At 45.2% G+C, this 24,134-nt stretch overlaps 1 protein-coding gene across 1 annotated transcript; it reads left to right on the top strand.

The window, feature by feature from the left end:
• The first annotated feature begins 19,730 nt into the window (after nucleotides 1-19,730).
• On the top strand, nucleotides 19,731-20,169 carry LOC117095431 (cytochrome c oxidase subunit 7C, mitochondrial-like). The gene has a single exon (XM_033232136.1). It carries the CDS (start codon nucleotides 19,831-19,833, stop codon nucleotides 20,020-20,022), a length of 192 nt encoding a protein of 63 aa, XP_033088027.1. The 5' UTR covers nucleotides 19,731-19,830; the 3' UTR covers nucleotides 20,023-20,169.
• Nucleotides 20,170-24,134: the final 3,965 nt, after the last annotated feature.

The raw sequence follows: 24,134 nt of genomic DNA, 5'->3' as shown, positions 1-24,134 counted from the left end.
AATTGCAATGTCCAAGATAAACAATACAGTGGATAGAATTAGCAACAGAGTAGACATTGCAGATAAAAAGGATTAGTAAACTTGAAAACATAGCAATATAAATTATGTAAAATCAAACACAGAGAAAAAAGAATAAAAAATTGAAAAGAGCAGCCGGGTGCAGTGGCTCATGCCTGTAATCCCAGCACTTTGGGAGGCGAGGTGGGTGGATCACTTGAGGCCAGAAGTTCGAGACCAACCTGGTCAACATGGTGAAACCCTGTCTTTACTAAAAATACAAAAATTAGCTGGACATGGTGGCACATGCCTGTACTCCCAGGTATTCGGGTGATTGAGGTGGAAGAATTGCTTGAATGTGGGAGGCGGAGGTTGCAGTGAGCTGAGATCACACCACTGCACTCCAGCCTGGATAACAGAGTAAGACCCTGTCTTAAAAAAAAAAATTTTTTTTTGAAAAGAGCATCAGTGATTTGTGGGACAACTTCAAGTAAACTAATACAAGTGTAACTGAAGTTTCCGAGAGGGGGGAAGGGAATGAAAAACATATTTGAACATATAATAGCCAGAGATTTTGAAATTTTGATTAAAGGTATAAACTCATCAAACTAAGAATCTCAATAAATCTCAAACACAAGAAATATGAATAAGCCACACCAAAGTGCATCATAATCAAATTGTTCAAAACCATTAATAAAAAGAAAACCTTAAAAGTGATCAGGGAAGTAAGTCATGCTACATATGAGCAAGGGTAAGTGCTACAGCAGATTACTTAAAGGAAAAAAAAGCCAACAAAAGGATAGTTTTATTTTATTTTATTTTTGAGTTGGAGTCTCACTTGGTTACCTAGGCTGGAGTGCAGTGGTACGATCTTGGCTCACGGCAACCTCCACCTCCTGGCTTCAAACAATTCTCCTGCCTCAGCCTCCCAAGTAGCTGGGATTACAGGCACGCACCATCACGCCTGGCTAATTTTTGTATTTTTAGTAGAGACGGGGTTTAACCATGTTGGTCAGGCTGGTCTTGAACTCCTGACTTCAGGTGATCTGCCTGCCTGGGCCTCCCAAAGCGCTGGGATTACAGGCATGAGCCACTGGGCCGGGCCCAAAGGCTATTTTAAGTACATGATTTAAAATACTAAAAAACAAAAAATAAAAAATAAATATTAAAAAGGCAACTTATAATTCTATGCCCAGCGAAAAAAAATCTTTTTGAAACAGAGGTGAAATACAGGATTTTCCAGATATACAACAGCTGAAGGAATGTATCACCAGCAAACCTACACAAGAAATATTGAAGTCCTTCAGGCAGAAGGAAAATGATGCCAGTTGGAAATATGAATCCACACAAAAGAATGAAGAGTATCAGAAATAGTAACCACATGGCTGAATATGTAAGACTTTTTCTTATTATTTATTATTTATTTATTTATTTTTTTTTATTTATTTTTTTTTGAGGCGGAGTCTTGCTCTGTCTCCCAGGCTGGAGTGCAGGGACCGGATCTTGGCTCACTGCAAGCTCCGCCTCCCGGGTTTACCCCATTCTCCTGCCTCAGCCTCCGGAGTAGCTGGGACTACAGGCGTCCGCCACCTCGCCCGGCTAGTTTTTTGTATTTTTTAGTAGAGACGGGGTTTCACCGTGTTAGCCAGGATGGTCTCGATCTCCTGACCTCGTGATCCGCCCGTCTCGGCCTCCCAAAGTGCTGGGATTACAGGCTTGAGCCACCGCGCCCGGCCTCTTATTATTTAAATATTTTAAAAAGAAAACTGACAAAATAATAATGCACACATATTAGTACATGAAGATAAATAATGTAGGATTTTTTTGTGTTTTTCAGACAGAGTTTTGCTCTTGTTGCCCAGGCTGGAGTGCAGTGATTCGATCTCGGCTTACTGCAACCTCTGCCTTCTGGTTTCAAGCGATTCTCCTGCCTCAGCCCCCCAGGTAGCTGGGATTACAGGTGCCCGCCACCATGCCCAGCTAATTTTTGTATTTTTAGTAGAGTTGGAGTTTCACCATGTTGACCAGGCTGGTCTTGAACTCCTGACCTCATGATCTGCTCCCCTTGACCTCCCAAAGTGCTGGGATTACAGGTGTGAGCCACCATGCCCGGCTGTATTGTAGGGTTTATAATGTATGCAGGAGTAAAATACATGCCAATAATAGCATAAAGTCTGGGAGGAGAGAAAAAACTTTATCATAAGATTCTTATGCTACATGTGAAGTAGTATAATGTCCCCTGAAGCTAGATTTTTTTTTAAGTTAAAAATGCATGTTATAAGCCCTGAGTTGGCCGGGCGCGGTGGCTCAAGCCTGTAATCCCAGCACTTTGGGAGGCCGAGGCGGGCGGATCACAAGGTCAGGAGATGGAGACCATCCTGGCTAACACGGTGAAACCCCGTCTCTACTAAAAAATACAAAAAACTAGCCGGGCGAGGTGGCGGGCGCCTGTAGTCCCAGCTCCTCGGGAGGCTGAGGCAGGAGAATGGCGTGAACCCGGGAGGCGGAGCTTGCAGTGAGCTGAGATCCGGCCACTGGACTCCAGCCTGGGCGGAAGAGCGAGACTCCGTCTCAAAAAAAAAAAAAAAAAAAGCCCCGAGACAACCACAAAAATAACAAATACAGATAATTACTGCTAATAAGCCAACGAAAGAGATAAAATGAAATCATTTTATTAATAATTAACATTAAAGAATCAGAAAAAGAATGAAAAGGAACAAAAACATTATAAGACAAATAGAAATGATAAAATGTTATATATAAGCAAAGCATATTAATAATAGCATTAAATGTAAGTGGTTTAAACATCTCAATTAAAAGACAGACATGATTAGATTGTATAAAAAAGGAAGACAAATGTATGTTGCATATAAAAACATTTTAAACGTAAAAACACAAATAGGTTAAAAGCAAAAGGATGGAAAAAGGTATGCCATACTAATACCAGATTAAAGAAACCTGGAATGGCTATATTATAATCTCAGGGAACATAGATTTCAGAGCAAAGAACATTGCCATGGATAAAGAAGGTCATTTAATAATGATGAAGGAGTCAATTCATCAAGAAGACATTACAGTCCAAATGTTTGTGCATCTCGTAAGAGATCAAAACATATGAAATGAAAAATGATAAACTGCAAGGAGAAATAGACAAATCCATAATTATTGCCAGAGTTATTTTTTATTTTTATTTTTGAGACAGAGTCTTGCTCTGTCACCAGGCTGGAGTGCAGTGGTGCGATCTCGTCTCACTGCAACCTCCACCTCCTGGGTTCAAGTGATTCTCCTGCCTCAGCCTCCTGAGTAGCTGGGACAACAGGCGTACACCACCACACTTGGCTAATTTTTGTATTTTTAGTAGAGACGGGATTTCACCATGTTGCTCTCTCAATAATGTATAGCAAAAGTAGACCAAAAAATCAATAGGGTTATGAAATTCCAATGAACACTAACAACCAACTTGATATAATTTACAGACCATGTTTTTTTGCCGTTGGTCTAAATACATTTAAAAGAATTCAAGTCATGTGTGGTAGGCAGAACAATGGCTTCCCAAAGATGTCATGTCTGACTCCCTGGAACCTTTGAATATATTAGGTTACATGAGAAAGGAGAATTACGGTTGCTAATCAACTAACCTTGAGATGGGGAGATTATCCTGGCCCAACGTAATTACAAGGGTATTCATAAGTGGAAGAAGGAGGAGATGGCAGGGAGATGGTAGCATGAAAAGAACTCAACCTTGGCCGGGCGCGGTGGCTCAAGCCTGTAATCCCAGCACTTTGGGAGGCTGAGACGGGCGGATCACGAGGTCGGGAGATCGAGACCATCCTGGCTAACACGTGAAACCCCGTCTCTACTAAAAATACAAAAAACTAGCCGGGCGAGGTGGCGGGCGCCTGTAGTCCCAGCTACTCTGGAGGCTGAGGCAGGAGAATGGCGTAAAACCCGGGAGGCGGAGCTTGCAGGGAGCTGAGATCCGGCCACTGCACTCCAGCCCGGGCGAAAGAGCAAGATTCCGTCTCAAAAAAAAGAAAAGAAAAGAAAAGAACTCAACCTGATATTTCTGGTTTTGAGGGTCAGGGAAGAGGGTCATGAGCCAAGAAATGCAGGCAGCCTCTAGAAGCTGAGAAACGCAAGGGTATGGATTGTCCTCAGCCTCCAGAAGGAGCACAGCCTTGCTGACACTTCAATTTTAGCCCAGTGACGTCCATGTCAGACTGCTAAACTGTTACAGAACTGTGAGGTAAAACATTTGTGTTGTTTTAAGTCATTGCATTTGTGGTAATTTGTCATAGCAACCCTAGAAAGCTAATACAGTATACGAGTATGTTAGAATTAAATTAGAAACCAAATAGACAATCCTCAAATGTTTGGAAACTAAATAATATAATTAATGGCTCAAAGAAAAAATAAAAAGGAATTTTATAAAATATTCTTAATTGAATGAAAATGAAAACAAAATATCAAAGTTTGTGGGATTCCACTAAAATAGTATGGAGAGGGAAATTTATAGCACTAAACACTCATGTTAGAAAAGAAAAAGGTACCAAATCAATAACCTCAGCTCTTGTCTTAAAAAACAAGAAAAACTCGGGAGACCGAGGCAGGAGAATGGCGTCAACCTGGGAGGCGGAGCTTGCAGTGAGCCGAGATGGCGCCATTGCTCTCTAGTCTGGGTGACAGCGCCAGACTCCGTCTCATAAAAAAAAAAAAAACCAAAAAAACAAAAAACCAGAAAAACTAGAAAAAGACCAACAAATTAAACCCAGAGAAAGAAAACTAAAGGTAATAGTAAGGACCAAAACAGAAATCAATGAAATAAAAAACAGATGAAGGAAACCAATGAAGCCAAAAGATGATTTGTTGGGAAAACCAATAAAATTGATAAACCTCCAGCTGAATTGATCAGGAATAAAAGAAGATACCTATTACCGATACCAGGAATGACAGAGGTGAGGTGCCATCATTGCAGTTTACACTGATATTAAAAAGATAAAAGGGTATATTATCAGCAACTTTATACCAATAAATTAAACAACTTAGGTGAGCTGGATGAATTCCTTCAAAGACACACATGACCACAGCTCACCCAGGAAGAAACAGATAACCAGAATAGCCTTTTATCTATAAAAGAATTTGAATTTTTGGTTAAAAATCTACCCACAGAATACCCATTAGGTCCAAGTGGTTTCACTGGTGAATTCTATCAAATATTTAAGGAAGAAATAATACCAATTCATAAACTACTCCAAAAAACTAAAGAAAAGGGAATACCTACCAATGCTTTCTACAAGGCCAGCATTATCCTGGTTTAAAAAAACGATTAGCTGGGTGTGGTGGCATGTGCCTGTAGTCCCAGCTACTTGGGGGCTGATCCTTTGAACCTGGGAGATCGAGGCTACAGGGAGCTGACATTGCACCACTGCACTCCAGCCTGGGTGACAAAGTGAGATCCTGTCTCAAAAAAATAAAGAAAGAAAAGAAAAGAAAAAGAAAAAACCAAAGAAATGAAATAAAGTTACGTTTCCTTTCTCTCTCGCTCTCTCTTTTTTTTTTTTGAGACTGAATTTCACTCTTGTTGCCCAGGCTGGAATGCAATGGTGCGATCTCGACTCGCTGCAACCTCTGCCTCCTGGGTTCAAGCGATTCTTCTGCCTCAGCCTTCCAAGTATCTGGGATTACAGGCATGTGCCACCATACTCAGCTCATTTTGTATTTTTAGTAGAGACCTGGGTTGCACCATGTTGGCCAGGCTGGTCTCGAACTCCTGACCTCAGGTGGTTTGCCTGCCTCCGCCTCCCAAAGTGCTGGGATTACAGGGATGAGCCACTGCACCCGGCCCCTTTTATTTTTCCTAATGAAAGAAAGTTACAGACCAGTATCTTTCATAAGTATATATGCAAAACTTTTAAACAAAAAATTGGCAAAGTGAATCCAACAATATATAAAACAGATAATGCAAGTAGGATTTGTCCTAGGAATTCAAGGTTGATTTAACATTCAGAATCAACCAGTGTAATCCATCATATTAACAAATTTAAAAGGAAAAACATGGTCATTTAAACAGATGCAGTGAAAGTATTTGGAAAAAAACTACCATTTTTTTCTGATAAAAACTTTTCAGCAAATTAGGAATACAAAAAAGCTTCTTCAAACTGATAAAAATCTACAAAAATCCTATAGCTAACACCATACTTCATCATGAAAGGCTAATGCCTTCACCCTAAAATCAGGAACAAGAAAGTGATATCTACTCTCATCATGTCTATTCAACTGGAGGTTCTAACCAGTGCAATAAGGCAAAAACAAAACAAAACACAGCCATCTCTTTTGGAAAGGAAGAAGTTACTAGAACTAATGAGCAAGGTTGCAGGGTGCAAGATCAATATCCACTAATCAACTGCATTTCTATATGTCAGCAACAAACAACCAGAAACTAAAATGAAAAGATATGTAAAAATCTCTGCACTGAAAACTACAAAATATTGCCAAGAGAAATTAAAGACCTAAATAAATGATGTCATAACTTATTCTTTGACTGGAAAGCTCTATATTGTTATGATGCCAGTTCTCCTGCAAATTGATTTATGAATTCAATGCAGTCCCAATCAAAACCTCAGCAGAGGCCAGGCACCATGGCTTATAACTGTCAACTCAATACTTTGGGAGGCTGAGGTGGGATGATTGCTTGAGGCTAGGAGTTCAAGACCAGCCTGGGCAACATAGTGAGACCTCACCTATTAAAAAAAAAAATTAACTGGGTGAGGTGCTATGTGCCTGTAGTCCCAGCTCTTTGAGAGGCCGAGGCAGGAGGATCACTTGAGCCCAGGACACTGAGGTTACAGTGACCTCTGATGACGCCCTGCACTCCTGCCTGAATGAGAGTGAGACCTTGCCTCTAAAAAACACTTTTTTAATTTAAAAAACAAAAACAAAAAATCCAGCAGACTATTTTTGTCGAAATTGGCAGGCTGGTTCTAAAATTCATACGGAAACGCTAAGGACCCAGAATAGCCAAAATCACTTTGGAAAATAAGAATAAATTTAGAGTACTAACACTGTCAGATTTCAAGACTTATAAAGCCGTTGTAATCAAGACCAGGGATCAGCATACATTTTCTTAAAGGGCCAAATAGTAAATATCTTAGGATTGCAGGCCCTGTGGTTTTTGTCACAACCACTCAATTCCACCATTGTAGTGCAGAAGCAGCCACAGACAGTGTATAACTGAATAGGTGTGTCTCTGTTCAATAAAACTTTTTTTTTTTGAGATGGGGTCTTACTCTGTTGCCCAGGCTAGAGTGAAGTGGTGCAATCACTGCTTACTGCAGCCACCACTTCCCGATGTCAAGTGACTCGCCCACCTCAGGTGTGCATCATCATGCCTAAGTTTTGTATTTTTTTGTGGAGATGGGATTTCCCCATGTTGCCAAAGGCTGGTCTTGAACTCCTGTGCTCAAGCAATCCTTTCACCTCGGCCTCCCAGAGTGCTGGGACTACAGGTATGAGCCACCATGCCTGGCTCAATAAAACTTTATTTACACAACAGGCAACTGGCCTATGACCTGTCATTTGCAGACCTCTGATCAAGACAATGTGGTATTGCTATCAGGACAGACAAATAGATGAATGTAACAGCAAAGAAGGTATATAAATGTACCCACACATAAGGAAAATGGATTTTTGACAATTATGTAAAGTCAGTTCAGTGCAGAAAGGATAGTTTTTCATCAAATGGCACTAGATAGTTGTATGTTGAGAAATAAGCTTTGACCCATACCTTACACTATATAAGAAATTAACTCAAGGTAAGTTATATTCCTAAACCATATTTAAAAGGAACTCATGATGCATTATAGACCAAAACATGAAACTATTAAAACTATAGAAGTTCTAGAAGAAACCACAAGAGAAAAATCTTTGTGACATTGGTTTAAACAATATTTTTTGATATCACACCAGAAGTATAATTCATCGAAAAAAAAAAACAAATTAATATATTGGACTCAGCCCAAATTGAAAGCTGTGGTGAGATGGGCCCTGACAGCTGGAAGTTCTGCTCTTCATAAGACACTGTTCAGAGAATGAAAAGATAAGCCACAGAGTAGGAGAAAATCTTTGCAAAAACATATATCTGTGAAGAACTTGTACCCGGAATATATAAAGAACTGTTGAAACTCAGTAATAAGAAAACAGCCCAATTTAAAAAGATGAGCAAAGATTTGAACAGAGACTTCATTCCAAAAAATATATAATGGCAGAAAAATCACATGAAAAGATTCTCATTAGTCATTAGGGAAATGGAGATTAAAACCACAATGAGATACCACTTCACACCTATTAGAACGACTAAATTTTAGAAAGACTGATCATACCAAGTGTTGGTGAGGATGTGGAGGAAAGGCAATTCTTATACATATCTGGGGGTGAATGATAAATCACAGATCCTGTTTTGAAAACAGTTTGACAGTTGCCTAAAAATGTAAACATATGCCTACTATATGATCCAGCCATTCAACTCCTTAGGTGTTCACCAAGGAAAGAAAGGGATCATGTCTGGCAGAGCCTGGTGGCTCATGCCTGTAATCCCAGCACTTTGGGAGGCCAAGGTGGGGAGGATAGCTTGAGCTCAGGAGTTCAAGACCAGCCTGGGCAACATGGCAAAACCCCTACTCTACCAAAAATACAAAAAAATTAGCTGGGTGTGGTCGTGTGCCCCTGTAGTCTCAGCTACTTGGGGGGCTGAGACAGGAGGATTGCTTACACCTGGGAAGTTGAGGCTGCAGTGAGATGAGATTGTGCTACTGCACTCCAGCCTAGGTGACAGAGTGAGACCCTGTCTCAAAAAAAAAAGAGGGAACATATCTATACAAAGATTTGTACATAAACATTCATGGCAGTTACTTCGTTCTTTTATTTTTTATTTTTTTGAGACTGAGTCTCGCTCTATCACCCAGGCTGGAGTGCAGTGGTGTGATCTCAGCTCACTGCAACCTCTGTCTCCTGAGTTCAAGTGATTCTTGTGCCTCAGCCTCCCGAGTAGCTGGGATTGCAAGCAGCCACCACCATTCTTGGCTAATTTTTGTATTTTTAGTAGAGATGAGGTTTCACCATGTTGGCCAGGCTGCTCTCGAACTCCTGACCTCAAGTGATCCACCCGCCTCAGCCTCCCAAAGTACCGGGATTACAGGCATGAGCCACCATGCCTGGCCTATTTGTAAAAGCCAAAAACTGCAAATAAACATCCAGCAAAAGGTGAATAGACACATAAACTGGGATGTATTCATATAATGAAATACTACCCAGCAATGAAAATTGAAATACTGATAGCATGCTACAACACAGATGAATCTCAAAGTAATTATGCTGAATGAAAGAAGCCAGAAAAAATGGATACATACTGTATAATTCCGTCTGTGAAAAACTTTAGAAAATGCAAACTAATTTGTATTGATGGGGAGCAGATTGGTGGTTGCTGTGGGAGGAGAGGGGCAAAAAGAAAGGGTTACCAAGGGGCAGAATCCAACATCTGCGGGTGGTGGATGTGTTCGTGCGCTTGATTGGTGATGGTTTCTGAGGACGTACAAATAAAAACATAATTATAATTATGTTTTGAATTATCACAAAAAAAAATTATCACTTTAAATATGTGAAGATTATTGTATATGGATTACATCTCAAGGAAGCTCTTTTAAAAAAAATCCTCGTGGGCTCCCACTGCCCTTAGATACAGTTCAGTCTCCTCACTGAGTGTTCAAGGACCTCCACAGCTCAGTTCCACTTTCCAGAACTCACTTTAAAAAACTGGAGAGCCTTATTTATACTTCAACATGACAAAGCAAAAAAGCTTCACCTACAGTTTGTGGCAGAAATGTTGGGGGTGGGGGGGTAAATCATACTGCTTGGAGGTAACTCACCCAGACATCTCTCTCTGTAGCTCAGAGTTTAAGCAGAAATCAAGGTTAAGGGTGAATGGGAAGCAGCTCAGAGAGGAAAGAATGGGTTTGCTTTCTATTCAGTAATTTGCTCAGCTGATAAATTATTTCCATAAAATATAAATTACATAGTTATATCATTTTTATTATGGTGATTCAAAAATGAGAGCCATGGAGAATTATAAATTGTGAGCTATCCCCAAATCATAGAGTCTTTTTTGCTGTGTTAATTATGAGGGGAAAGAAAACAGACAAGCTTCTCTTTGGAAGAACTTGATCTTTGAGTTAAATGGAGTTTTTCAGGTGATATCTCATGTAGCAAACTGTTGCACACAAACATTCATGGCAGTTCCCTTGGCATAGGAAATTTTAAGCAAGTTAGATGTCAAAGGAGTTTTCAAGCTACAGCCAGAAATCAACCAGGGTCCACTGTGGAGGCCCAAAGCCAAACAACTGAAAGAGCATGCAGTTGTTTTTTTGTGTGTGTGTTGTTTTTTGCATCAAAGGAAGAGAGATACAACATACGTACACAGAGAAATGGGCTTCAATGAATGGGATGGTATTGGCGTGTGAAGGCAACATTTATTTCATCTTTGCTCCATGATTTTATCTGTTTCTTGCTGACATTGATTCCCTAATATTTATGTTATAAAAAGAGGAAGAAGAGGCGGAGGAGGAGAAGGAAGAAGGTGATGTGATAGGGAAAGGATTTAGCTCATAAAGCCTAAAATATTCACTTTACTATTTTTACCTTTCATAGAAAAGTTTTTCAATTCCTGCTCTAGCATAAGCAGGCAAATACCCAGCACACATAGCAGTCTTCCATATTTTAGTTCCTTGCAGACACGGCTAATCCATCACAACCGTCTTTCTGAGCTGAGCTTCCACTGGGCCACAGAATCTGTCTCAGTGAACTCCAGGCAACCATTCCAATTAACTGGAATGAGGCTGTGGGATGAGACTATTCACCATCCCTAGACTTGTGGATATGCCTGAATTCTTCCATTCTTTTAGGGCCAAATGACATGGAATCCAAGAGCTACGAGCAATTAAACTCAGATTAACCGTGTAGTCTGAATGGTCGTGTCCAGGAGCCTACAGCTCTCCTAAGAGAAGTGAATGGAAAATGCGACATTAGAGTGAGCATAAAGACAAAGAAGTCTTTGATTTATGTGCTAATCCTCACCTCACACTTTCTAATCCATGGTTAGCTAAGAACTGCACTACATAAACTTACCCCTAGCTTGAAGAAGTCCTTTTAACACGCTCCTGTGTCTCAGGGGTTGGCTACGTGCTGTGAGATTAGAATGTTCCTTTGGCATAGGAAATTTTAAGCATCTTAAATATGTAATGTGGAAAAAATAAGGACAATATACCCTTGTCAATAAACTGGCTCAAGTTTTCGTGGCAGGAGCTGGGGGTGAAATCAGTAGCTGGGGTAGAGTGAGTAGGACCTCCGTGGCGTTAACAGTGGAATGCAAGGTGAACTCCAGCGTCCCCAACTAAAGAAATATAACCATTCACACACGCATATACACACTTCTCATGATGTCTGCAATATTTACACTGGAGACCTTTTATTTATCCTGGAAATCTTTAGCTGTGATGATAATGCCTGACAGAATGAATGGAAATTACCTGCCAGAAACTTCACATACTTGTTTCTGTTCCTTACAACAAGCCCATGAATTAGTTTCTGTCATTCCCATTTTATAGAGGAAGTAACAGATATTTAGAGAGTTTAGGGAGTGTGGCCAATGTCACATTAGCTACTGAGTGCCTCAATGGGGTTCACACCTAAGACAGATTGAAACCAAACAGAACCCTCTCCCCGCTACCCTGAGCCATGCTGAGACAAGCAGTGGGGGCACTGAAGGGTTCGAGCAGGCCCTGAGGACCTGCTCTGTGGACTGCCCAGCTGGGCCAGCCAGAGGCCAGAAGCTAAGCTGGGAGACACTTGTCCATGGCCACGCCTGCTTCTCCACACTGGCCGGTCCAAAGGCCCCTGCCTGTGAAAAGCCAGCTAGGCCAAGGGTTCGTCTGAGGATGCCAATGCAGCCCTTCCCATTGGCCTATTTTCTTCAAGACTTAATGAAACCATCAGAGGTTTCTGCACACCCAACGGCTTAGAGCAGGACAATAGCTTTTGGATTTTCACACTGCCTTGGCCAGTGAATTCTGAAGCAAAAACAAATGTACATCATGGAGCTCCCAACTGTGTGGTTCTGTCATTCGTTTTCTCCCAGGAAACTTGGTGGCTCTGAAAGGGTGAGGTGTTTGGGGGCTGGTACCATTTTCTTTTTCTTAAAAACAAACTGTAGACATATCCTTCCCGTCCTTGCCTCCCAAGATCAACTCCTCTGAGGAATGATGAGGCAGGGGAGTGTGTCAAGGTGGAGAGTGACAAAGGGGTGTGGAAAGCATTTAATGATGCAGAAAGGCTGGGACTCACTAAGCAAGACGCTGTGTGGGGCACGTGGAATATATTGCCAGCTAGCTGCGTCTTCCTAGTGCTCCCACCAGGCACAGCTAGAAACTCTGGGCATTATACACAAAACAACCTGAGAAGACCCTGGAGTGGGAAGAAGAAAGCAGCCTGGCTGGGGACCTCAGAGGCGAACGTCCTGGGGTTGTTTGTTTGCCTAATATACCCTGGCTGATGTTGGCATTGCCAGCAACCCGAAAAACCAGGAAGCACAGACCAAAGAGAGCCCCAACAAAAGCCTGTTCTCTGTAGCCAAAGGACCAGAAAAGAGGCAGCCTAGTGGAAGAGAAAACGTTTAGAAGAGAATCACCTGACTCCAGTCAAACACACACAAAAAAACGTGGCTCCCACCCCCTACCATCTTCAGCAAAGGCCAGGTGGGAGCTGAGACTTTCATCCAGGCTAGAAGGAGGCTCACAGTCCCCGCTGGGGTGGCATCAAATAAGGTGAGTGGGGGAGCAGGGACTTTCATTCCTCCGTGGAAGAAGGAGGCCAGAAAATATACATATGAGAAGTAGGGTCTCATAGCATAATGTCTAAAATGACAAAGGTACAGGGAAGCATCACTTTTTATTCCAAAAACCAGGAGACTCTCACCTCAAATAAGAAAAAACGATCTACAGACGCCAACACTGAGATGATAGAGATATTGGAATTATCCCACAAAGACTTTAAAGCAGCCGTCATGAAAGTGCTTCAGTAAGCAATTCTGAACACACTGAAAACAAATGAAAACATAGGAAGTCTTAGCAAAAAAATAGTGATATAAAGAAGAGCCAAATGGTAATTTTAGAAGTTAAAAATAATTGAAAGACTCATTGAATGGATTCAACAGTAGAATGGAAAAGACAGAGAAAATAATCAGGAAACTTGAAGATAAAGCAACAGAAATCACCCAATCTGAGCAAGAGAGAGACAGAGACTGAAAAAAAGAACAGAACCTTGAGGCCTGTAGGACAGAACAAAAGACCTAACATTCATGTCATGAGAGTCTCAGAAGGACAGGACTAAGAATGTGGGGCTGAAAAAATATTCAAAGAAGCAGTGGTTGAAATTCTCCCAAATTTGGCAAAAAGACATAAACCTGCATATTCAGGAAGCTGAGAGAACTCCTAAGAGGAGAAAGTCATTCATACCAAGAAAAGGAACTCCTAAGAGGAGAAAGTCATTCATACCAAGACACATCATGAGCATACTCTTGAAAACTAAAGGCAAAGAACAAATCTTAAAGGCAGCAAGAGAGAATCAATACTAGAGTGCTGGCTTCAGGCTCAACTCCACTGTTCCATTTTCTGGTCTCTTTCTCACTCCTTCTGTGACTGGTGTTATTTTTTTTTCTCAGTTTGCTGTATCTGACCAGTGCTCATGATGTGCTGGGAGACACAAGCATGTCCATAATGGACATCCATCTGCATAGGTTTGAACCCCACTCCTTGTACCAATTTCCTGTATTAATGCATTCTCACACTGCTATAAAGAAATACTAGAGACTGGGTAATTTATAAAGGAAAGAGGTTTAATTGACTCACAGTTCTGCATGGCTGGGAAGGCCTCAGGAAACTTACAATCATGGCAGAAGGCAAAGGGGAAGCAGGTACCTTTTTCACAAGGCACCAGAAGACAGAGAGAGTGAACGAATGGGGAAGAGCCCCTTATAAAGCCATCAGATCTCAAGAGAACTCACTCACTATCATGAGAACAGCATGTGGGAAACTGCCCCCTTTATCCAATCACCTCCCACCAGGTCCCTCCCTCAACACATGGCAATTACAATTCAAGATGAGATTTGGGTGGGGACACAAAGCCAAACCATTTAATTCTGCTCCTGGCCTTTCCCAAATCTCACATCCTCACATTTAGACCACCCAGTCTCAAGCAATCCTCCCACCTCAGTCTTCCAAGTAGCTGGAACTGGGGTGCGCCACCAAGCCTGGCTTATTTTAAAAAATGTTTTATAGAGATAGAGTCTTGCTCTGTTACCCAGGCTGGCCTTGAAATCCTGGCCTCAAGTGATCCTCCTGCCTCAGCCTCCCAAAGTGTTGGAATTACAGGTGTGAACCACTGCACCTGGCCTAGGCATTTTCTTAACACACTTTACAGACAGATGTGCACACCCTGGCTGGGAATCTGGGGATGAGCAAACTGGCTCCTTCCTCAAGGGCTTGCCTCTGAATTACCCACCCTATTATGGAGTTGGATGTGAAGACTGTAGATTTGGCCCTGTTCGGAACTCTGGAGAAGGAAGTTTTTGCTATTTAAAACCCCAGCTTCTTTCCAAGAGGGGTGGATGGTGATGAAGGGAGGTGTCTTCTACTGGGCTGAGGACTGTGTGGGTGGCACAGGTCAAGCAGGGGACGGTGGGGGTGAGGGAGGAACTAAGAGGAGCTGAAACCTCCCTGAGAGACCAGGACAAAAATGTGGGTTTTGGGGGGACAGGCGGGAAAGTCCAGGAGAAAAGGGACTAGGAGGGCAGATGGAGAGGGGAAGAGATGAAAGGGGCTGGGGTGTGAGCCTGAGGCCAGAGTGGGAGGAAGTGGCTACGGGATACTCTTGGCACGGAAGGGGCCGTCAGGCTCCTGGAAACGGGACTGTCCAGCATTCCCTGTGACATGACTACAGCTTCCTCATCGCTCACCCCTTCTCCCTACCTACAGGCTCTTTAGTACGAGAGAGCCTTTCCCATTCAGTTTGGGCTGGGTCAAGCCTGAACTTGGGTCCTCAGGTCCTCATGCACTACAAGAGACATGACGACGATGATGATGATGCACAAAGGTGATCCCAAAACAGTAGTGACATGGTGGGAGCAGGTGTTTGGAGCCACAGGTGACCTGGAGAAGGCAACCCTTCTGGGAAGTTGCAGAAAACCTGGGGAGAGTCTCGGAAACCCACTAGCACAGAATGGGGGTTTTGAGGGCGGTTTGTCAAAGTATCTTCTGCTGTCGGCCTGGCATGGTGGCTCACGCCTATAATCCTAGCACTTTGGGAGGCTGAGGCGGGCAGATCACGAGGTCAGGAGATGGAGACTATCCTGGCTAACGCGGGGGAGTCTGAGGCAGGAGAATGGCGTGAACCTGGGAGGCAAAGCTTGCAGTGAGCCGAGATTGCACCACTGCACTCCAGCCTGGGGAATAGAGCAAGACTCCGTCTCAAAAAAAAAAAAAAATGTATCTTCTGCTGTCCAAGAGAGAATCTCCATAGCTCCACACTCTTTTCAGACTAGGATGTTTTCTCCAGTGATTCGACGCAAACATGGCCCTGCCCTTCCAATGTGAGCACATAAGTCAGGGCAATGAGCTGAAGGCCCAGGCCACCACTGGGCACTGGGCAGGTGACAGCATGCTGTGGCTTCGTCCCTCTGACCGCCTGGCTGTGCCGGCTCCTGGTGAAGGCTCACACCTGTGAGGGACCAGCCTGTATCTTTCACCCCATCCTGGGCTGGCCCCTTTCCAGCTTTGGTGACAGAGGCCGCTCTGGGCCCTGAACCTGGCTGGGGACCCAGTCCTCCTCACAGGGAATATTCTGGGTTGGCAGAGCTTCCAGAGAACCCCGCCCTATGGCTTGGGCAGACCTGCCCCTCCACTCCCACTCCATGCCACACTCCGAGAACGGGCTGCCTGAAAGGGGTGTTTGTTTCCACTAGGAAAACATGTTCAACTCACCTGGCCAGAGGCTCCCGGGACTGAGAGGGAGTGGGGCTGGCAGGGCCTGGCGGACCCAGCTGTCCTGTGTGCACAGGGCACCTGCTTGCTTGCCACATCTGCCCTGTCCCCCTCCTCTCGGGCTTGCTTCATCTCTGTCCTGAGCTGTCTCTGTCCTGTCTTCCCCTTCCTTCTGTCTCTGGCTGTCCCATCTGTCTCTTTCCCTGTCCCTCTTTCTCTCTCTTCCCTCTGTGCTGCCCGTGTTGCCCCTTTCTTCCTCTCTGTCCCATTTCTGTTACTCTGCGGCCTTTTTTACTCGAGCTCTGGCTCTGGCTCTGTTTGCTTCTCTGCCTTCCATCCCTGCCCTCTGTCTCCTCTCCAAGCCCAGGCAGGTTTCTTTGAACAATAAAGGGTGACACTTCTTTCAGAAAACAGCTTATTTTGGCTCACAGACAAGAGGTACTGGGGAGGGTCGTCCTGAGGCTTAGGGACTGCGGACCCAACCAGCTGGGGAGGGGCTTGGGGGTGTGGCGGGACCCAGCGCTAGAAGTGGGCTTGGAGGAAAAATGTCCATAGGAGTTTCCAGTTTCTGTCCTGTGACTTTGCCCACCCCACCATCTGCAACGATAAAAATAAATACATAATAATTACTATTGTTATTACCAAGGTTGCCATTTACTGCCATGCCAACAATTTTACCTACAATATCATATTTAGCCCTGGCAACAGTCTGCAAAATTGGTCCCATTGCCCCTCTTAGCAAATGAGGAAATTGAGGGTCAGAGAAGTTACCCTACTCTTAGGTGGCAGCCCCAGTCCAATAGCCTCCAAGCTCCTTTATCCTCTGCACTAGGAGGTGACCCTGCTGAAGACTTTCGCCTTGGAATTTGAGGAACCTGGGGAAGGAACTGGTGCCACCTTGTCATTTTCCAATAAAGGGGAATGTGTGGTGAGGTGGTGCCCTGGCCATGGCCACCCAGCGGGCCAATGGGGATAGAGAGGAACCCGGGCCTCTGAGGTCCCAGAGAGAGGGGAGGAGTGGGCTCAGAGGCGGACCTGTGACTCTGGGTGTCCTCCTTCCTTGCTGTGTGGCCTCTGTTAAACCCTGCCCTTCGCTGAGCTGCACCTTCCCCATACAAGGGGATCCTAGAACACCCTCCTGGGACCCTGTCGAGGGTCCTGGCCTGGGCTGGGGACACAGGGAGAGGTCTGAGGATTTCCTTTTTGAAACTTAAATTTCATTATTTGATTAACTTGTGCATGAGGTTTTTGTAGCTGAGAGTGAATCCTTTTAAAGCAATTTAAAGAAATTATGCGAGATGATGCTCTAAAAAGAAACTTCTATGTGGCCATACTGAAGTCTTCTGCAGGTTGGGGCTCCCCCGCATTCCATAACCATGAGAAGGGGATGATTCTGCCCTCAGATGCCCTCTACTTCCCAGGCCACCCTGCACTGAGGCTTCACAAGGCTGAGGGTGAGCTTTCTAATGTGTTTTATTCATTCATTTGGCAAGTGTTTGTTGAGCACCTACTATGTGCCACACACCCTTCTGAGCACAGGGGTTACTGCAGAGAACAAAGCAGACAAAAGTCCTGCCCTCATGGGTCTCCCATTCTAGGAGAGACGGCGAGGGATAAAGATGATGAATGAATGAGATATGGCCATATGTGAGTTTAATGTGATCCAGGGAGATGAAGCAGAGGAAGGCCCAGAGAGGGTGGAGGAGAGGCAGCTGTTTAGCCTGGGTGGCCAGGGAATCAGACCATATCACCTGCCCAGGACCCTCCAGAGCTGCCCACTGGCCCCAGAAGGAAGCCTAAGCTCCTCTCCCTGGAACAGAGGCCTTGGCTGCCCCCACTTCACACAGCAGAGGTGCTTCTCTGGCCCCACCCTCTCCTCTCCACATGGCGTTTTCAATCGAATTCTTCAAAAGTCAGCTCAAGGTCCACTCCCTCCAGGATCCCCTCACTGACCTCCTCCAACGCCACCTGTGTCAACACCACCCCTTTGCCCCTGCGCCCCTGTACCTCTGAGTGGACACAAACCAGACGGTCCAACGACCCCAGAGCTGATCTTCATAATGAATTGGCCCAGTCTTTCCAGTGAGGGTCCCTGGGCCATCACCTCCCTGTGGGCATTCACTGTGCTCAGAGAGGGCAATGAGTTACCCAGAGCTACACAGCAGGGCCCTGACTCCCAGGCAGTGTGCTTCTCATAGATAGCACTGCCAGTCTCACCTGGGAGCCCTGACTCCATTGCCAGGGTAGGGGCAATGCCTGGACAGCTGTCCCTATAGAGATGAAGAGGAGATGGGGCTTTTTTTATGTTCATTTTTTGTAGAGATGGGGTCTTGCTATGCTGCCCATGCTGGACTCAAACTTCTGGGCTCAAGTGATCCTCCTACCTCGGCCTCCCTAAGTACTGGGAATACAGGCATAAGCCACTGCACCAGGCTGAGATGGAACTTTAGGATTGCCCCACAGCCCTGCTTCCCCCAGAAAACCTCCATGAGGACCACCCCAGAGACATCCATTCCCTCCTGTCCCATCTCCAGGACACCGACTGAGACCACTCCAGCACTCACCACGTGTGCCCAGGCCCGGGGCTGCGAGGGACACGGAGACATCAAGACATGGCCCCAGCCTCCAGGACTGTGTGGTCTGGGGGAGAGAAGAGACCCCAAACACACCAGCATCACAAGGGTGGTGGGAGCACCGGGGGGCCTAACAAGCAGGAACAGCGACGTGCACCTGTAAGGAGGGCGGCAGGTGGAGAGGTGGGGGCAGGTGCTATCCCTGGGCAGAGGCAGAGTATCCACAGCGTCAGACTGTGTGTGCTCTGTGACTTCAGGCAAGTGCCCCATCTCGCTCTGCCTCAGAGTTCTCATCTGTAAAATGAGAAAGATTACATCTACTTCATAGGATTGCTGTGATTACTAAATGAGTTTCTTTTTTTGTTGTTGTTATTTTTCTGTTTTGAGATGGAGTCTCGTTCTGTTGCCCAGGCTGGATTGCAATGGTGAGATTTCAGCTCACTGCAACCTCCACCTCCTGCGTTCAAGCTATTCTCATGTCTCAGCCTCCCAAGTAGCTGGGATTACAGGCATACGCCACCACGCCGAGCTAATTTTTGTAATTTTAGTAAAGACAGGGTTTCACCATTTTGGCCAGGCTGGTCTCGAACTCCTGACCTGAGGAGATCCACCCACCTCGGCCTCCCAAAGTACTGGGATTACAGGCGTGAGCCACTGCACCCAGCCACTACATGAGTTTCTAAAGGTCACACATGTAGAGCAGCACTGGCCTGTGCTAAGTACCCCCAAAACTTTAGCTCCCATCACAGACACTTAGTATATATGTGATTGTGCATGCATTTCAGCTGCATTTCTGCCCTTGATGCCTCTCTGAGTCACAGGGACACCTGTCAAGGGGGCAAATTCTGTTACAAAGGTGCACGAACAGAGCATAGAGGGCTTAGCAGTGTATTGGGCTAATAATAGGTGCTTAATGAAAGTTTAAGTAACGAGAACTAAGGGCTGCTGTGAAGCTGAGCTGGGGACAGAGTGTCTGTGGTGTTTTCTGGTACCCTGTTAGGGTCCTGGACTGCTGTGAGGATTGGTAATGTAGTTTTAAGATGTTACTCAATTACAAATGTGTTTAGATCAAGGAATGAGTTTTATAAACCTTCGCGGTGAAAACAAGGTCTTGGTGAGGTGCCGCCATTTCATCCGTACTTGGTCTCTCCGCCTTTCGCAGAGCTTCCAGCAGCGCTATGTTGGGCCACAGCATCCGGAGGTTCACAACCTCTGTGGTCCGTAGGAGCCACTATGAGGAGGGCCCTGGGAAGAATTTGCCATTTTCAGTGGAAAACAAGTGGGCGTTACTAGTTAAGATGTGTTTGTACTTTGGATCTGCATTTGCTGCACCCTTCCTTATAGTAAGACACCAGCTGCTTAAATCATAAGGATGTTTCAGTTCGTCCATTTAACAGATATGAAGAGCATTTTAAGAGATACAGCCTCTGGAAATGGATCAAACTCTAACTCATGGCATACTAGATATGTTTGTCAATAAACTTATGACATGAAAAAAAATAAAAAAAATAAAAAAATAAACCTTCGCACCCCCTGGGGCTCTCAGCACACTTTGCAGGGTGTGGCCTTCCAGAAACAGACTCAGAAACTGGTCTGGCAAGGTGCTCCCCCACGCATCCGGGGCTTGCTGGGTGAGGCCAGTCCTTACTGCTTTCTGGATTGCCATCTCCTCACCAGGAGCACACAGAAGGTGCTCAGTGAGCATGCGTGCATTTCTTACCGAATCGTTTGTTTGCTTGTAAGTGTATATTGCTTGCTTGCTTGCTTGCTTTCTCTTTCTTTTCTTTCCTTCCTTCCTTCCTTCCTTCCTCCTTCCTTCCTTCCTTCCTTCCTTCCTTCCTCCTTCCTTCCTTCCTTCCTTCTTTCTTTCTTTCTTTCTTTCTTTCTCTCTCTCTCTTTCTTTTCTTTCCTTCCTTCTTTCTTTCTCCTTCCTTCCTTCCTTCCTTCCTTCCTTCCTTCCTTCCTCTTCCTTCCTTCCTTCCTTCCTTCCTCCTTCCTTCCTTCTTTCTCTCTCTCTCTCTCTTTCTTTCTTTCTTTCTTGTACCTAGATGAGCCAAAATTTTTCTTTTTTCTTTCTTTCTTTCTGTTTTTTGTTTTTGTTTTGTTTTTTTTTTGAGACAAGATCTCACTGTCACCAGGCTGGAGTGCAGTGGCATGATCTCAGCTCACTGCAACCTCTGCCTCCTGGGCTCCAGTAATTCCCGTGCCTCCGCCTCCCGAGTAGCTGCGACCACAGGCATGCTCTACTGCGTCTGGCTAATTTGTTTTGTATATTTAGTAGAGGTGAGATTTCACCGTGTTTTCCAGGCTGGCCTCAAAATCCTGAGCTCACCCACCAATCACCCACCCTGGCCTCCCAAAGTGCTGGGATTACAGGCATGAGCCACCGCACCTGGCTGAGCTGAAAATTTTTAATCCTCCTTTACTTCATTTTTTTCCACAACATCAAAGTGATATGTTTGGTTCGATAATTAGAAAAATACAGAGAAGTGTGAAAGAGTCACATATACCAAAAGGTTATTTTCTAACCTAATTCCTGCTTTCATGTTAGTGTACGATATATATTTTATGTACATGTCATATGTATATGTGTGTGTGTATATATGTGGGTGTGTATATATAGTGTGTGTGTATATTAAGAATTACAGCTGATGCCTGGTGTTGATTGAGTCTTTCCTGTGCCAAGTACTGTGTTTAGTTGCACCTGGCATTACCCCATCTGACTTAGGCAAGCTGGCTCTGGGGGCAGCCAGTATCCCCGTCATGTCCTGCCTCTCTAACAAAGTAAGGCATTAGGTGTAGGGGACACAGGAACAGGCATTCTGGAGACATTGTGAGAAGGGTGAGGTCACCTGAGCTAGAACAGCCAAGGAAGGCTTCCTGGAGGAGTTGGGACTGAGCCTGAACCGGAAGGATGGGACAGATTGGAAAGTAGCCCCAGCAGTGGTATGGTGTGACAGGGGCCTGAAGGTACAGATCCACACCTGGATACTTCTGAGCTCTGGTATCACATTCCCTGTGGGTGTGTGGTGAGGGAGGCCAGTGCAGAGGGGTTCTGGGTGGTTAAAGACCAGATGCTGAATCAGATGGACCTGTGCTGAAATCCCGGCCACTGTGAACTGGCTGCGGGAAGATGTGCAGGTCGCTTTTCCTTCCAGAGTATGTAGGGTCCTCTTCTGTACAGTGGGCAAGCCGTGGCTCCTGCTCCACAGGGATGGCACGAGGGCTCAAAGGCAGCATGTGTGCCCTGACTCGAGCACAGCCCAGTCCAGCACAGGGTCAGTGTGCCATGAAAGCACACAGGGAAAGGTGGCAGAACAAAAATGGAACTGCTCACGGAGGTGCCAGGCTGGGAGGTGAGGCAGCCGTGGTCGTAACAGGGGTTACTGCAGCTTTCTCTCCAAGGCCTGTGAACACCTACTTCCCTGAAGATCACTGGAAATCCAGCCACACTTCAGGAGGTCTAGGGTGGCTGATGGTCTACCGCACTCTCTTCCCACTGCCAGAGCTGCTGAGCTGCAAGGATGTGGCTGACAGCGCCCTCTGCTCTCTTCCCCTGCACAGAAGCTCGGAGGCCTCCCCGCAGTCCCACAGGGTGGCGGGGGGCAGCAGCCCTGCTGTCCTGTCTGTCCATCTCCTTCCCTGCTGGCTTTTCTCCCAGCTCTCCTTGCCACCTTGGAAGAGGGCACAGGAAGCCAGTCCCAAGAGGTACGCCAGGGTCGTCCTGATTCCCAGCTCCTTCCTTTGTTTTACCTGCACTTTACTTCCTAAGCACAGGAAGAGAGTTGAGTGGGGAGTCCTTGGTGCAGCAACAGCTGACCACTTGCTGGGTGCCCTGTCCTCCCCACACCTCTTGCTCATCTTCTGGGAATCCCAGCTCCACCTACGACCCTCATGGCTCAAGGCCCTTGGCCTCTGTAGGGAAGTGCCACTCACTGTCCCCCTTTATCATTGCTCTGAATTCATCCACGTTCACTTTGGCTCTTCTGACTGGAACTGAGCAACTATTGCCAAAAAATCACGCTTGGCTGTTAACACAGAAACACACTCATCAGTTACATGCATATTTCAGAGGTATTGGGCCCACATATTTTATTTCACTTGATTCCCTCCCCATCCCCACTGTCTCCCAGTCCAGCTTCACTGACTGAGGACATCTGCATGTTGCTATCCTGTGAATTCAGCCGGGATCTCCTCCCAGAGTGACCGGCCTCAGTGGTGTGGCCAGCCCCAGGGGAGGCCCTGGGAAGTCAGGATTTCTTGTAAGGTTTCTGTCCTCTGGGAGCTCCCATCCAATCAGTGATACAAGGTTTCTGTCTTGAAAGACCTTTCCCATCACCCTTTAAAAACTACTTTTTATTATGAAATAATCATAGATGTATAGGAAGCTGCAAAAATAGTACAGCGACATCTTGTACTTTTCACCCAGTTTTCTCTAATGGCAACATCTTACATGGGTTTAGAATGATATCAAAAGGACAATATCAGCATTGGCACAATTCACTGACCTATTCAGATTTCACTATTTTTTTTTTTTTTTTTTTTTTTGAGACAGAGTCTCCCTTTGTCGCCCAGGCTGGAGTGCAGTGGCCGGATCTCAGCTCACTGCAAGCTCCACCTCCTGGGTTTAGGCCATTCTCCTGCCTCAGCCTCCCAAGTAGCTGGGACTACAGGCGCCCGCCACCTCACCCGGCTAGTTTTTTGTATTTTTTTAGTAGAGACGGGGTTTCACCATGTTAGCCAGGATGGTCTCGATCTCCTGACCTCGTGATCCGCCCGTCTCGGCCTCCCAAAGTGCTGGGATTACAGGCTTGAGCCACCGCGCCCGGCCTGATTTCACTATTTTTATGTACTCTTGTGTCTATGAGTATATGTGTGTATGAAATTTCATCACAAGTGTAGATTTGCATAACCATCACCAGGATCAGTACTATCCCATCACCTCTTTATCATTCACTCATCTGCCTCCCTCTCCCTGTGTCCCCAACCCCGGGCAGCCACGAATCTGCTGTCCTTCACTATAACTTTGTCATTTTGGAAATCTTATATAAACGGAATCATACAGTATGTAACCTTTAGAGTCTGTCTTTTCTTACTTGAACTTGAGATCTGTGTTAGGGTCCTCCAGAGACACAGAAACAACAGGTGTGTGTGTGTGTGTGTGTGTGTGTGTGTGTGTATAAAGGCATGTATGTATGTATACAAGCATGTTTGTATATATACACATATGAGAGAGAGAATCATTTTAAAGAATTGGCTCATGCAATTGCAGGAATAGGCAAGTCCAATATCTGCAGGGCAGGCTGCAGGCTTGAGACCCAGGGAAGAGTTGATTTGCAGCTTGAGTCCAAAGGCTGCCTGGAAACAGAATACTTCTTCTTTGGGGGACTTCAGTCTTTTTCTCTGAAAGTCATCAACTGATTGGATGAGGCCCACCTACCCAGCAGATTATCGAAGGTGATCTACTTTCTTATTATTTATT

Source organism: Trachypithecus francoisi, unplaced genomic scaffold (assembly GCF_009764315.1).
Source record: "Trachypithecus francoisi isolate TF-2019V2 unplaced genomic scaffold, Tfra_2.0 Lachesis_group13, whole genome shotgun sequence".
Classification (NCBI taxonomy): Eukaryota; Metazoa; Chordata; class Mammalia; order Primates; family Cercopithecidae; genus Trachypithecus; species Trachypithecus francoisi.
The sequence above is the reverse complement of the archived record's forward strand: the minus strand, read 5'-3'. Positions and strand labels throughout refer to the sequence as shown.